This window comes from Mucor mucedo (assembly GCF_025094135.1).
Source record: "Mucor mucedo strain NRRL 3635 chromosome Unknown EV154scaffold_179, whole genome shotgun sequence".
Classification (NCBI taxonomy): Eukaryota; Fungi; Mucoromycota; class Mucoromycetes; order Mucorales; family Mucoraceae; genus Mucor; species Mucor mucedo.
The window spans coordinates 21,025-36,667 of NW_026252463.1; the positions used below are offsets into that span (position 1 = coordinate 21,025).

General features: G+C 39.9%; 4 protein-coding genes across 4 annotated transcripts; 2 read left to right on the forward strand and 2 right to left on the reverse strand.

Annotated features, from left to right (window-relative positions):
- Positions 1-2,394: 2,394 nt before the first annotated feature.
- On the reverse strand, positions 2,395-3,150 carry EV154DRAFT_96386 (uncharacterized protein; the record flags this gene model as incomplete). Its single annotated transcript, XM_051607868.1, has 1 exon — positions 2,395-3,150. A coding segment is annotated over one exon (742 nt), but the record flags the coding sequence as incomplete, so codon positions are not given.
- A 7,649-nt stretch (positions 3,151-10,799) lies between these two features.
- EV154DRAFT_430930 (uncharacterized protein) lies at positions 10,800-11,525 on the reverse strand (the record flags this gene model as incomplete). The annotated part of the gene is made up of 1 exon (XM_051596571.1): positions 10,800-11,525. A coding segment is annotated over one exon (726 nt), but the record flags the coding sequence as incomplete, so codon positions are not given.
- A 354-nt stretch (positions 11,526-11,879) lies between these two features.
- Positions 11,880-13,910, forward strand: EV154DRAFT_579123 (uncharacterized protein; the record flags this gene model as incomplete). The annotated part of the gene is made up of 1 exon (XM_051606573.1): positions 11,880-13,910. The coding sequence occupies one exon, from the start codon at positions 11,880-11,882 to the stop codon at positions 13,635-13,637; it is 1,758 nt and encodes a 585-aa protein (XP_051451618.1). The 3' UTR covers positions 13,638-13,910.
- A 453-nt stretch (positions 13,911-14,363) lies between these two features.
- On the forward strand, positions 14,364-15,535 carry EV154DRAFT_570187 (uncharacterized protein; the record flags this gene model as incomplete). The annotated part of the gene is made up of 2 exons (XM_051606187.1): positions 14,364-14,720; positions 14,807-15,535. 2 exons carry the CDS (start codon positions 14,364-14,366, stop codon positions 15,533-15,535), a joined length of 1,086 nt encoding a protein of 361 aa, XP_051451619.1.
- Positions 15,536-15,643: the final 108 nt, after the last annotated feature.

The window sequence follows — 15,643 nt, forward strand, 5'->3', positions numbered from 1 at the left end:
TTGAATACATCTTTTTCTATAATTTAATCCAATAACCGTAAAGCATACCTGAATAGATGCTATAATTAATCCAGTAATAAAAATGAATTCATCATCATCTTGATTATTAAAGCCAATGATGTACGATCTTATACAAGATAAGACGAATATCAAGCCAGTAATACCAAAGCTATATTATGAATCATCAAAGAAGCAGCCAGTATCATGTCCCCATCTATCAAATTTAGTCCAATGAAACGATGCTATATATCCAAGTATTAAGATAATTAATCCATAAGGACGGTACAGTCTTTAAGATCATTAATGCAAAAGGATGGTGCAGGTATTACCATAATTAACCAGCCATAACCGGAGTTCCAGGTATTTGTATATTTAACCGAGTCCGGGCATAACCCATCAATTTGAATATTTAACCAGTCATAACTGGTCTTAACTGTGTAATAATTGGATTATTTAGGGACTGTTAAAAGTAAGATATAGAATATAGATTTCTCTTTTGAATAATTGTTCGATGTATTTATATTGTTCAAAATAGTTAAAAGGCATAAGTTCGGATGTAGTAGCATAGATATAGTTTGTCATAGTAATTCGCATAGATGGCACACAATGATCCTATCAGGCAAAAGATCATATGTCGATAGTAGTTGATATTTGAATTACCACAAACCTGACTTGCTAAACGTTACATACTTCCCCCTTTAGAAGGCTCACCCATATCGGCAGCGGATACCCAGGGACGAAGATGTTTTACATTGGCGGTTGTTCGGCCCATAGCACCAGAAGTACCTTGTTTTTGAATTACCCAAGAAGTACCGTCTTCATTATTCTTAGCCAGAATGATCCAGGGACCAGACAAACGCTGTTTGGGAAAAGTCAATTTTTCCAAATTTCTTCTCTTCACTAAGGTTGTTCTCAAGCAAAAAAAAATCTTCAGATCTGATCTGAACTGAAGTTCGCCATTTCAATTATAAAATCAATTATTTCGTGGAACAATAAATTATTTATTGAAAATACTAAAACTACTAGACAAAATCGTACCTTTTTTACAAAACTTTATACAAAAATGAATCCTGAAATAACCAAGTCTCGTAGAGAGAAGATGCTTTATATCGCAAAGTATATGCCACTTCTTCTTCAGAAACTTGAAGAAGATGAACATGTCATGACATGTGAATCTGTGAAGATCGTCATGGAAAAATACCACCAGATTTTATTGACGGCAGTAAACGTAGTTCCTAGAGTAATGTTTACGCAGTTCGAAGAAGACGTGTTCCAGTCTAGTCCTATCCACTTTAGACTCATTAAAAACAAAGGATACTGGTCCTTTACTCATGATAATTTGAGGGATGATGACAAAACTCAAAGCTACAAGGCGCACTATAGAATGAAAAAGGCAACATTCAATCAACTGATCGAAATTTTGGATCAACATTCCGCTTTTGATTTGAAAGCGCATAACAGTACACCCACGTACATGCAAGTGGCAGTGGTCCTCTGGCGCTTTTCTAATTGTCATTTCGGGTACAGAATGATGGAAGCAACTTTGGGATTTGGCCAAGGCTCCCTCTTCAATTTTACGGAAAGGTTTCTCGAGGCAGTAAATGACCAATTGGGCCACTTGATTTCATGGCCATCAACCGAAGATGAATTCCGGAAGGTAAAGCACGGCTTCGAGTTCCCTTACCCGGATGATTTGTCAATTAAACGATTGCCAAATGTCATTGGAGCTGTTGATGGCAAGTTAATTGTCATTCACAGACCAAAGGAAACGTCCGAGAGCTATCGTGATCGTAAGTCGAATCTCTCTGTGAATTTGACAGCTGTTGTCACTTCTGAATGCAAGTTCAGTTATGTGTATGCCGGTGAAAGTGGAAGGTGTCATGACGCACACGTTTTCAGCGAAAGCGATATCGCTAAGGAGATGTTGTTGAATCCTGAGAGGTACTTTTTCGAAGATGCGTATATTCTGGGAGATTCGGCGTACCCATTGAGCTACCATGTCATTACGCCGTACTCTCAGCTTGAATCCGATCTTGATCCCAACAAAGCAAGATTCAACGCCAAGCTTAGTGCAATGCGCCAGGTTGTTGAAAGAGCATTTGGTATCCTTGTGAAGCGATGGAGATTCCTTTGGAAGTATGTGTACATCCAAGACCAATTACGTTTGGTCAAAATCGTTAATACCAGCTGTATTTTGCATAACTTTTGCATCAATGCTAATGATACTTTTGGTATAACTGATGAAGAATTAGTCGAGTTGTCACTTGCTTCAGGAAGTGATCGTCCAGCAACATTTGAAACAAACACTCCTTTGGAAAGAACTGCTGGAGGACAACGACGAGATCTTTTAAACGTGTATGTTAACACGTTCTTGAACTAGTTTAAATAAAAAATATTTAACATGAAATTTATTTTAAACCATTTTCCATCAATTCAAGAAACTTCTTGTAAAACTCCTTCTTCTCTTCAGATTCAACGTGTTGAACAACAAGAGGCTTGCTCATAATCTCCTCGAGCTTGCTTGTCATGCCTTTCGTGATTTGCTTCATCTGTTCCAAAGCTTCATCTCTAGACTTCAATCGAGCTAGCTCCTTTTCCTCCTTGACAGATTTCCTCTTCTTTTTTTGTTCGCCTATGGAGGCGGAGGGAGGGAAAGAGGGAGGGGGGCAAGAATCTTCGGAGACGACAACATCATCACTGTTCTCCTCGTCATCTCGAACACTATAAGCTCTTTTGACGGAGCTATAGGTGGCCTTTGGGTGAAGCTGGGGGTCCTTATGCAAATAATCATGCATTTTTTGAAGGTACCCAAGAAGTGGGCCACCTCCCGAACCGGTCGACTTAATGGTCTCCTTTTTGTTCTGATACTTTGTTTTCATAGCACCATATTTCTCGATAAGAGCTTTTTCGGACCTGAAACAACCTTCATTGTCGGGAAGGAGGGCTTGGCGCTCGTTGTATTCCAACGTCAACGCTTTCCAATGCTGATTGTTGATTTGAACTCTGTTTGGTGACAAAATATTGTTGTGAGTATTGATAGCCAAATAGTAGCGTCCATATAATTCTGCAATATGGTACATATCATCTTTGGTATACTGTTTCTTAGTAATAATCTTTTCCTTTTGTTCGAATATGTTTTGTTGCTCCATGGTAATGTATTTATGAAAAAGAAAGAAAAGAAAATTTGGATTTTTTAAAAAAATTGGATAATATTCGTGAAATTAGAAATCATGGGAAATTTCCTTTTATATCACTTCGGTAGACTTCAGATGGATTTTTTTCATCTGAAGTTTACTGAAGTTTTTATTACACAAAATCCCATAGAAGGTAACTCCGCACTTCAGTTCAGATCAGATCTGAAGATTTTTTTTTGCTTGAGAACAACCTAAGTCACCAACTTGATAGACATACTTAACTGTACCAGCAGGATCATAAAACTTCTCTTGTTTAGCTTGAGCTTTACCGATCTTCGAGAGAGCATCAGCATGTAAAGCGGGGAGATGTTGATTCAAATATATCAACCATCTTTCACTTTCGTAAATCTTTGGTTGCAAAGCCTTAAGATCAGCACCAACAGGAACATCAGGAGTGCGACCATATAATAACTCAAAAGGAGAATATCCAGTAGACGCATGTTTGGCAGTGTTATAAGCATACGTTACGAAAGGCAAATATTCATCCCAAGTCAAAGGATCATCATGGACATAAGTTGCTGATCCATCTTTCAAGGTTCTATTAAACCTTTCAACCAGACCATCCGTATTTGGGTGTTCCACACTTCTTAGTGAGCGTTTAATATCTAAACGAGAACAAACAATATTCCTGGCATCTGATACAAAGTTTGAGCCATTATCTGTGATGAGTCTGCGTATTATACCAAACCTGAGAACGAATTCAAATAAAAGAACTTGCGCCACATGGTCAGAATCGAAAGAAGGCAGTACTGCGGTAATTGCCCATTTTGTCAAATACTCCATAATCACCAAAATGTAAGAATTACTCTTCTTGGTGGTGAGCAAAATAGCAATGTCAGCTGCCCAAATTTCACCAACATCAGTAGGAGTGATACTTTTAAGAGGAGGAGCGGTATTCTTAGTATCGGTCCTGTAAAGTTGACACTTCGAACAACCACGAATCCAATTTCTCACATCTTCTATCATGGAAGGCCACCATTCCACTTGCTTCACCTTAGCCATAGTCTTGTCAAAACCAAAATAACCACCAGTCGGACTGTCATGCATCATCTTCAATACCGAGGCTATCAATTTGCGTGGTAACACGGGAACATTCATCTTGCCGAATACACCATTGTTGTAAGAGAACGTTTTACTAATTGACTCTAACTTTTCTTCTCCCTTTTGAAGAGCGGAGACGACATGATCTTCTTTTTGTAAGGCAATTAAAGAAGGAACGTCCATATCTTGAAGATTGATACTAAACGAAGACACTTGCACTTGTTAATGTTGTCGACTCAACGCTTCAGCATCAATATTGTGTACACCTTTTGTGTGTACAATGTTAAAACGATAACTTTGAATAGTTATGATCCAACGGGAAAGCCGACCACGAGGCATTTTTGTTGTCAAAATCGATTTCAAAGCCATACGATCTGCAAAAATGGTGAATTCAGCACCAGAAATGTAACAGTAAAAGTAGTCGAGTGACCACACCAGAGCCAAACACTCTTATTCAGTTTTACTATAATTTTGCTCGGCAGCTGCCAAAGACCGACTAGCAAATGCAACAGGTCTACGATGTTGAACTAACACTGCACCAATACCAACAGAACTTGCATCTGTTTGTAGATCGAACGGGGCTTGTGAATCCGGATATGCCAAAGTTGTTAAGTTACACACAGTCTCTTTTAAGTTTTCGAAAGATAAGAGACGATCCTTGGTCCAAGTAAACTGTTCATCTTTCTTCAATAAACTGTACAAAGGAGCTGCAATCATTGCCAAATTCTTAATAAATATGTGATAAAAACACATACAGTATACCTAAAAAGCGTTGCAGCGCTTTAACGGACTGCGGTAAGGGCCAATCTCGGATAGCAGCTGTATTGTCCGGATTTGCACGAATTCCACCAACACCGACGAGAAAACCCAGAAATTTGACTTCCGGCTGGATCCATTCGCATTTGTCGTGAGAAATCTTAAGATTGAATTCTTGTAATCTTGCTAACACCCATTTCAAACTTACCAAATGCTCTAAGAGGGTGTCATCAAAACAAATTATATTATCCAGGTACACCATGACATTCTTCAAACCAGTAAGAACTCCTTTCATGAACCGTTGAAAAGTAGGCGGACTATTAGTTACATCGAAAGGGAGTACATTAAACTCGTACAGCGAACCATTCGCCAAAAAAGCAGTTTTTTGCTTGTGTTCATCAGCTACAGGAATATGCCAGTAACCAGCTTTTAAATCAATTGTGGTAAAATAATTATTACGGTTCAACTGGACCAACAATTCCGAAATTCTAGGAATTGGATACTTGTCCACCATTGTCACGCGGTTCAAGTTTCGGTAATCCACACAAAAACGCTTTGTACCCTCAGGCTCGTTCACCAACACCACAGGAGATGACCAACGGCTATCGCTAGGTTGAATTACACCTTTCTTCAGATACTCGGTAACATTTTATCAATCAACCCAATTTCAGCTGGGGGCCTGCGATAATCCCGGGTAGCAACAGGAGAAACGTCAGCAGTTTCAATACCATGCTTGTACAGCGCATTAGTTAACACGTCTTGTTCTTCAACCGCAGTGAGTCCAGGAAATTCACTTAACAAATCCTACGTAATCTGAGCTATATCCTGAGAAGAATTGAAATGAGCACTATTTACTTTAAATATTTTTTTCAAATGGGTGATTAACCAAATCTCCTCAAATTCCATCCAATCCATGCCAAGGATATCTTCTCATTCTGATCCGCAACTACGTATACTTGTGCTACAGTAGACATAATATCTTTGGTACTGAACTCCAAAGATGCTAAGCAATCGGTATGTTGAATCGTGCCATTACCATACTCGATGTCAATTCCAGGGCAAGAAGTTACTGACAACCCAAATTCTTGTGCTGTGACTAAATTAATGGAGCTAATCATAGATCCAGTATCGACCAATACCGTCGGCAATTTTCTTCCATCAGACATAGTAGCGTCAACATAAAAACGACCCTTACCCTCGTCGACGTTCGCTACATTCATCTTAAACCTAGAAAAATAGAAGGAAGTACTTCTTTAACAGGATTCTCTGTTACCTGACTATTCTGTTTTCTAGAATAGTTACGGAAATGACCATCATTTCCACGTGAGCCGTTACCCGAATCACGATAATTTCCACCATTATCACGGCTAATTCCACCATTATCACGGTTATTTCCACCATTATCACGATAATTTCCACCACTGGGTTTGCTTCGACAATCTTTCTTGAGATGGCCAGGTTTCTTGCACCGATAACATACTCTTGTTTCCCGATGTTGTTGAGCGTTCTGAGACGTAGGATACAAACTAGGAGTTAATGAAGTAACAGGTAACACCGAAGCGGAGTTGCCATTTCCAGCCGTATTCAAATGAGCTTCCATACGAGAACAAATAAGAATTGCTTCGTCAAATGATTGAGGATCCTTCATGATCAAAGTCTCGCCCAACTTGTGAGGAAGTTTTCCACGCAAATAATCTAACTGCAGATTAAGGGCAAAAACGTTAGCTCGGTTGAATAAACTGATTAATTTTATACCGAATTCATGCATCGGCATGGCTCCTTTGGACAAGTTCTTCAATTCTTGTAAAGCAGCTTCATTTGTACTCAAACCACCGGCATACTGTTTCAAGAAAGCACCAGAGAACAGATCCCACGACCGTTGGGTCGGATCAGGCAAAGCCACAAACCAGGTGAAGGCTGTACCATCCAAATACATGGGAAGGTCCTTCATTCTTGCTACCTCAGAGACACCATCATACTTCGAATACCATTGGTATTTCGACAACCAAACGCGAGCATCTTCAGAATTGGTCAGATTCTTCGGATCAAACGGAATAATTTTACGATACCGCTTGCTACCACTAGTCTGAGCAGTAGACTCATCCACACCGTGCGATTTATCGACAGGTCCTCTTGTTTGACCCATTGCTTGTTGGACATAAGCACGTACTTCTTCCATGATATTGTTTGCTTGCAAGTAATTGTTTGGCAAACCAACACCATTATTTGATGCCATCAAGTTAAATACCTCTTGAGGAACATGCAGTTCATAACAGTCTTGCAAGGTTGGCCAACTGTTTTCCGTAATCAAGGTCTTCAGAAAAGCACCTGATCTTCTATCTAATTGACCTAGCTGCGAAGATAACCATTGACTTTCAGGCTCAACCAAAGGTTCTAAACGATTGAGTTCAGTTTCAATCGTTTGTTGCTCCCATTTGTAGTCCGTAACCGTAGGTAAAAGGCCAGCCTGTTGAGCGGGAGACGCAGTTAAAAGAACAATTTCCAATGTAGCCAAATTTGTGTTCATTTACAACAATAAATTCTGACGTTAGGGGACGACCAACTCTCACATACTCACTGACTTCAACGAACTTTTGCTTCAGATGCAAGTAAAAGTTCTTGGTAGTCTCTCGGACGTGTTCAGTTTCAGGATTACTACGAGTACCATCCCCTTCATCAGACGAAGTATCGGCATCAGCAACCGGTACATCCGGAGGAGGCATATGAGGAGTAAACGTAGCAGAATTGATACCCAGAGGGTTACTTCCTGAAGGATTGTTACTACAAAGAGGAGGGTTACTTCCAGAAGTTGGGGGGTTACGATTTTCTTGTTGGGACATGTTTAGCTACTCCACCACTGTAGTAATTATATTACTTAGGGACTGTTAAAAGTAAGATATAGAATATAGATTTTTTTATTGAATAGATGTTCGACGTATTTTTTTTGTTCATAATAGTTAAAAGGCATAAGTTCGGATGTAGTAGCATAGATTTAGTTTGTCATAGTAATTCGCATAGACGGCATACAATGATCTTATCGGGCAAAAGATCATATGTCGATAGTAGCTGATATTTGAATTACCACAAACGTGATTTGCTAAACGTTACAAACTGTATGTAAAAAAGTACGAGTGCTGAATCGGAAACAGTTTCGATTCCAGCAGCCACCAAAGTCCAAGGGGCAGAAATAAGAGGCAGCTCTTCAGCAACGTTTCCGGGGATATTAACAGTGTTTGTCCTATAAAGTTTGGCAGTGCAGCCGTTGCCATTCCAACAGAAGCATTTCGTTCTGGCCAATTCTGGACAATTTGGAACGAACATGACCCGCAAGACGACACGAAGGACAAACAGTAAGCACACCTTCGAAAGTCGCCGACACGTAACAGTCCGATTCTTCAAGATACAAGTTGTTTGTGAGAGGCCCATTCTTGACTTTAGAACCGAAGCCTTTAATGTAACCGGCAGAAATATCAAGAATCACCGACAGGTCATCCTCAAAATAACCTGCACAAGTGTACTATTTCACCTGGAACACCCCAACATAATATCGGAACGAACGTTTTTAATCCGCCAAAAATGCTTCTTTAGCCGGAATTAGCAATAAGTCATTTTGACATGGACCAAGTTATTTTTACTAGAAAGAGCTGAAGGAGTACCTTTGAAAAGCATGTCCTAAAAGTTGAATCCTTGAGACACAGCTTTTGTAGTGCTGGTAGCACTTGCAAACTTTACTAAAACCTTGATCTCACCAGAGGAGGGAGTACCATAGTTGCTGATTGGACCGAACCCCTGAACAGCTCCACATTGACCTTCAATTAACTCATACACTTAAATTCGTTGTTAAAAAAGACGACCGAAAAATGAAAACAAATCAGAACCAGGAGTTAAAGCTTGCTTGACAATGGAGCCAGCCTTCTTCAGAATGACTTGGAAATCTAGATCCTAAAGTTCAAAAATTACCCTACTTTGTACTGGCAACCTAGAATCACTCTCGTTCGAAAAAGATCACGGACGGAGAACGTTTTTAGAAATACCATGGGCAGCCACGGTAGACCGAAAAGTTAAATTATTGTTCACCGTCTTTCAAAGATCGATGAGGAAAATTAAATTGGCAATTGTTAATGTTGAGAAGGTAATAGCGGTTACTAGTCTTCGTTTATGTCAAGATTGATGTCGAGATCGAAAGCGTATTAATTGAACAGTATAGAGCAGGAGTTTTTTTTTTCTGTATTAACTGTAAGTTTATTAGATATATAAAGTAATTATAAAATTAGCCCGAAGGCGTCACTAATCTATCACTACGAACCAAAGGGGATTGAGTTTCTAGAGTATCAGCAATACGTACTGAGTGATCTTGTTGAAACATGTTAAGAGCAGCTTGTGAGTTCCACAGATCACCATCAATCACACAGCGCCAATGGTATTTCCAAAGTGTTGCTACTCCAGAGCCAAGAATAACAAGCATATCCGACGATAGAGGCTTTTGGTTTTGACCGCAGAGAGATACAAAACCGGACCAAATATCATACTCAGTTTCGAATGTGTCACCAATGCTAAGAAGAGAGATCACCTTACACCAGTACTGCCACTTATCGAAACAGCCCACCACAAAATGGAACAAGTCTTCGGAAGAAGAGACTAAACAAATAGGGCGGCTGGCACAAGGATACTTAGTAGGAGACCACCGTTGTAGTTTAGCCCTATAACCTATACAATCTTGAAGTAGTCGCCACCATGGAGTGAAGGCCTTACTCGTCATATTCAAGGACCAAAAGAGCCGCCATAAGGAAGGCCGGAGTAAGAACCGGGTTGGAACCACCTGAGGTATGACGGCGCGAATATCAAACTTCGCACGATCTGGATGCCAATACCAACGAAGATTTCCTGGACGTATACTAGAAAGAGTAACCATGTTACCACGGCCTTGGCAATTAGTCCAAAGATAAAGCGCTGCCAGCCATGCCGGGAGCAGAACATCGCGGTTTGATTGATTAGTAAAGCTGTTGGAAGAAAACCAGTTGCAGCAAACCAGCCATCGGATGGATACAAGGGTCGTCGAACCTCTTTCACTTTGCTAGCATTGACGTTTCGTGTATTTCGCAAGTTGTCGGTAGACTGGCACAAGGATACCTAGTAGGAGGCAACAATAATATTTAATGGATTGATAGATTTTTTTTTTGTATGAAATAATGGATTGATTTTTTTTTTGTATGTAACAGTGAGTTTATTTAACAAGATAGACATAGAAGTAAAAAAGGGAAAGCTAAACTATTTCGGTTTAGCAACCTTTGTCTTCGTAAACATTTTGTGACCTTTAAGAGCAGGTTGCGTCTGGACAGCTAACTTAGGAGCAGGACCTTTGGAGGTTTGCTTGATAGCCTTCTGTTTACCCAAAATGGGACGCTTTTGTCCTAGCATTTTTCTTCCACAGTCAGCCATTTTACCAGTCACATGTGATGTCTGAATTGTCACGGGTAATGTACCCTCGTCTTCTTCTATTTCCATGCACACCGTATCTACAGTTGTGGCATACTTAGACGTTGTAGAACCACTTTCTGCAATCTTCGAAGGCTGGTACGCATCTGACAGGTCTGTATCAGAATCGGAGATAGCCTGTTCAACAATCGTGGGCAGCTCGATATTAGATTCCTCCTTAGGAGTATTGACTTGCACTGGCTGAAACGTTTTCTTTTTACAAAACTTCGCGGTATGACCATAACCTTGACAAGCGAAGCATTTGGTTTTGGCCAGTTCGGGACATTTGGAGCGTACATGACCGGCATGGTGACACCAATGACAAACGATAGGGGCACCTTTGAAGGATGCTGAAGCAAAACAATCCCATTCGTACAGAAATAAATTATTGGTGAGCGGCTCATTGGGAAACACTGCACTATCATCGCCAGAATAACCGGTAGACGTATTGAGTATCACTGACAATTCGCCTTCGAAATAGCCACCACAAGTGTACTCCTTGACTTGCAAGACTTGTCCGTAAACAAGAAGAGAGTTCATTAACTTTTCAAGAAATTCCTTCTTATCAGGAATGTATAAAAGTGAGATCTTCACATGTGCCAGCTTGTACCTTTCGGAATTAATTGTATAAGTTCCTTTGATAACGGTGTTCTTGATTGTAACACCAGTACAAATTGCCTTGTCAAGACTTGAGTCATCAACAAATCTGACTTCAATCAAAAGATCAACATTTAAGCTCGAGCCATAATTACTGATTGCGCGAAAACCATGGACCGGGCCACATTGCGTTTCAATAAGCTCGTATGCTTCGGTACGATGTTCGATTAAGGAAGCGGGAAAGGAGAAGAGAGCAGAGTCAGGTGTCAAAGCCTGTTTCACGATTGCGGTAGCCTTCTGCATTCTGATGATACTGTCAAGCACTTCATTTTGGTAGATTACCTTACTTTGTAACTTGAATTGAGAATCCATATTGTTGGAGACAGACAAAGGGCGAATTACTTTCTTGGATTTACCAAGGGACGCGATTGTTGCCCAAGATTCGGAAAGAGTTTCTGCCATTGTTTAATGATCCAGAAAGAAAATTAAAATTGGAGATTTGAGATTTGAGAATAGGTCCTCTCAAGTTGAATTTTATAATTTGAAATTAATTTTTTTATATATAAGGAATGATAATGACCAAATTGATAAAAATAAATAAATTCTCAATTCGTCAAATTTAATTCTTTTACAAAAAGGGACAAAAAATAAAAAATGAAATCAGGATCGATTTGATCCTAAATTGAAAAATAGAAGCTCAAAAAGGAAGTGATAAAATGACAAAATGAAATAAAAATCATGCAAAGCGAATTTTTATTTTAAATTTATTTTGTCCTCTTTCATTTTTCTATCTTCTTTGATACAACTTACTTTATAATGAACAATTTATCTACTACTGTTACGGATATAACCAACGAAATGGAAAGCAACATCAATAACAGCGGTAATAATCAAATTAACAACAACACCAATACCATCGGCAACACCACCAGAGATAGTCATACTATCAACGACAATATTGCTATGAATGAGTCCAGAAACGTTACCTCCTCTAGAGGTACAGGTGGTAGTAGAGACACTAGAGGTACGAGAGGTACCAGAGCTAGAGGTAACAGAGGTAGAGGAGGAAGATCTAGAGGACCTAGTACAGCCACAGGCGCAAACAACTGGGTCTCTGTCAACTTCGATGGACAAACAGCTTTAGAAAGTCAGGTACCAACTAACACTAATATCATTAGACAGCGAGCTAGTGATCCCGTTAATCAAGTATGTACAAATGTTCCCATTTCCCAGCCACCTGTCCATATGTCAGACAATGCAATTGTCGAAGAGCCCAGTGAAGGTGGAACTACAAGTCGCAGTTATTTGGTATGGCCGAAGAAGGCCAAGGATATCTTGCTGGAAATTACCACGGAGACGCACCTTGTTTTAGTTGAAAGAAGTGATACGAACATGAAGAAACTTATTTGGAAGTATTCTACAATTTTGATGAAAAAGAAACTATTGGAGAGTAACCCCACCGATGCCGAAAAACCTTTTGCAGAGAAAGTTACATCAGAGCAGATGCAAACACAATGGGCTGGAATGAGAAGAAGATATACAACACGACGTGACGAGACTCGTGTTACTGAAAATGGGGGTGAATCACCTGAAGCTGAAGAGTACTATGCTGTGGGTGCCATTACAAGAGATGATCCCAGTATCAATCCTCAGATCTTGTTCGAAACAGTTAACATGGAGGAGACTGGTATTCACATATATGATATTGATCAAGATGAAGATCTTCAACGAGTAGTGGAATCAAATCAATCTGCAGTTGAAACTGGTCGCCATTATAGAAGCAATGGTGTACAAAATCTTCTGGGTTTAGGTAGAATTTTGTATATGGATGACACAGAAGTTAAAAGAGAGATGATCAACAAAGCCAGACGAGAACGCTACCCAAGCGCATCTCTTAACCCTCCTCTTCCCCGGTTAGCAAGACAAAGCTCTTTCTTCGTCGAAGATATAACCAACGAGCATAGCAATTCATCCGACTCAGATGCAGAGTCAATCAATATTCGTCCCCCTTCATCATCTCCAATTACACCTGATGCCAATATTCGTACTTCTGCTAATTCCAATCCTATCACGCCAAACCCGTCAGCGTCTAACCCTTCCACATCCAATCGTTCCTCACTCCATCGTCCCTCCTCCAACCGTCCCTCCTCCAATCGTTCCTCATCAAATATTTCTAACCCTCGCGCCACTTCCATTCATTCTGACTCAAGCAACAACGCCCCTTCTTTGATCACCAATAATGTTGCCAATAATTCTACCTTTGATCCAATTGAAAGAATTCAACAAATTGCCAATAATGCTCAGTCTTCCAATCGTGAATTTATGCAAACAATAATGACATTGGGAGTCCAAGAGCGTGAACAAAGACAAATCGATCGTGATGCTTTTTTGACGGGACTGGAAGAGAGTAGAAGAGCTACCATGAATGAAATGGCTGAAAGAAGACGAGAATTGATGCGCGAGAGACATGCCTTGTATGAAGAGTCGGCTGAAAAAAGAAGAAAGCATTTAGAAGAAACTTTTGAAAAGTATCACATGTTAACAAATATTCGTTCTAACAACGAAAACAATTAGTTTTTTTTTTCTTTTCATAATAAAACCGTTCTCGTGAAATATTTTTCTTGACTGAGCATCTACAGTTGACAAATGTTATCTTGCTTTCTAACTAAAACTTGCCACAAAATAATACGATGAATTGTAAGTTTTAATATGATAATAAATAAGAAAGAAAAAAAAACCGTGCATAAATAAAAAACAACGTGCATAAATAAAACAAATTTATGCATATTCATCTGAATGTGAAAAATCAGCTTCGTCTTCTTCTTGATCGGATTTCGTCAAAACATTGGCTTGTTCGACTTGCCTATACGATTCCAAAAGAGTGTTACGGTGAGCTATAGCTAGTCTTTTAAGATCACGTAAAGCAGCAGTGGTCATCGTCGTAGGCTGTAATGTAGGATCTGATGGATGAGCGGGTACTACATTATTGGGGAGAGGTGTAGGATTTTGAAGAGATATTTCAACATCAACTCTTCTACGTATTGTAAAGAATTTTTACAAAAGGTATTTGCATCCAAAAAACTTGTTTCGGCAATATCTCGGTGAATTCTATCCATCCATCCAATTTTCTTTTTGCATTCGACGCGTCTTTGCAAGCTCTATCTTTTTTAATTATTACGCTTTCACCAATCTCTTCGATCTCGCCTTCAATTTTGACATTTAAGACATTTGTGAAAACATTCTCCCGTATTTGCACATTTAAAATCGACCCTCTTAATTTTCCCTCTGGATTATTTAACAATGTCAAATCAAGATCATGTTTCCTGGTCAACTGTGGCTTTTCGCGGTGCCTCCAAGAAAGTCCTGCGTCCTCTTCCTGTCTCTCCCGAGACTGATTCTCAATTCAAGTTGAAAGGTAACACCCTTTTCCATCATCCTGAACTTGATTACCAAATTATGGTACGTCAAGCTGCTTCTATTGTCAAGCAAGCACTGACGCCTGGTTCTGTTTTGTTTTCGTTCCCCGCGTCACTTTTTAAGCATCGTAGAGAAGCTTATGAACTCATTGAAGCTCAATGTGGTACTGTCCAAGGATTTCGTCCCATTAGCAATTATGGTACTCGCTCTGCAGGTGAAATCATGGTTGAAGTTAAATTTGTAATGCCAACAAGCACTACAAAGGCAATCACTCACGGTGTTAATCACAAGAACTTGTTGTTTAAAGGCTCTCCTTCTGTTCATAGTGGCAACAATACACTTGTGCATGTCAAGATGACTCTTTTGCGAATTCCGGACAAGGATACGTTTCTGGCGGATCTAAACGATCCTTGCGTTATTACGGTGAAGTGTACCAGGTGAAACAGTACACTTGCAATGGGTATTTTGAAGGTGAGCTGTCGGTTATCCTTGATATCTCGGCTGGCTATATTGATGTTTCTGGTGACAAGGTCAAGAATGAGCCACTCACGAATAATTTGTACTTGGAGGAATGGGACTGTTTTGCTTCGGCATCATTTAAAGATGCACCCACGGTTTGTCACTGGTGTCGTTTGACTAGAAACGCAAGGTCTAAATGCCCGGAGTTGGCGAAAACCAAATGCTTCTCGTGTCGTGGTAGTGGACATACCGCCAAGTTTTGCAAAAAGAAGAATCTTGGTGTTACGGAACTGCCTGTTTTGGATAAGATCCCAACTGATCTTCCCTCCCCCACCTTTGAGAGCTTCCACGCTCAAGTGCTGTCTGACTCGGACACAGATATTTCTGACGTGTCTACGTCCCCCAAGTTTGAACCAAGTGGCTCTGCAGCTTCTAAGCTTGCAACCACTGTTGCTAGTGTATACATGGAGGTTGACAATCACATGAATACTACCACTCCTGCTTCTTCGACGGCAATTGGAGGCTTTCTTTCGCTTAAAGAATTTTTACAAAAAGGTATTTGCATCCATACTCTTGTTTCAACGATATCTCGGTGAATTCTATACATCCATCAGAAATTTTTATTGCATTCGATTCCTCTCTATCGGTTCTATCATTTTTATTTATTACGCTCCCCTCCATCTCTTCGATCTCAGCGTTTATCG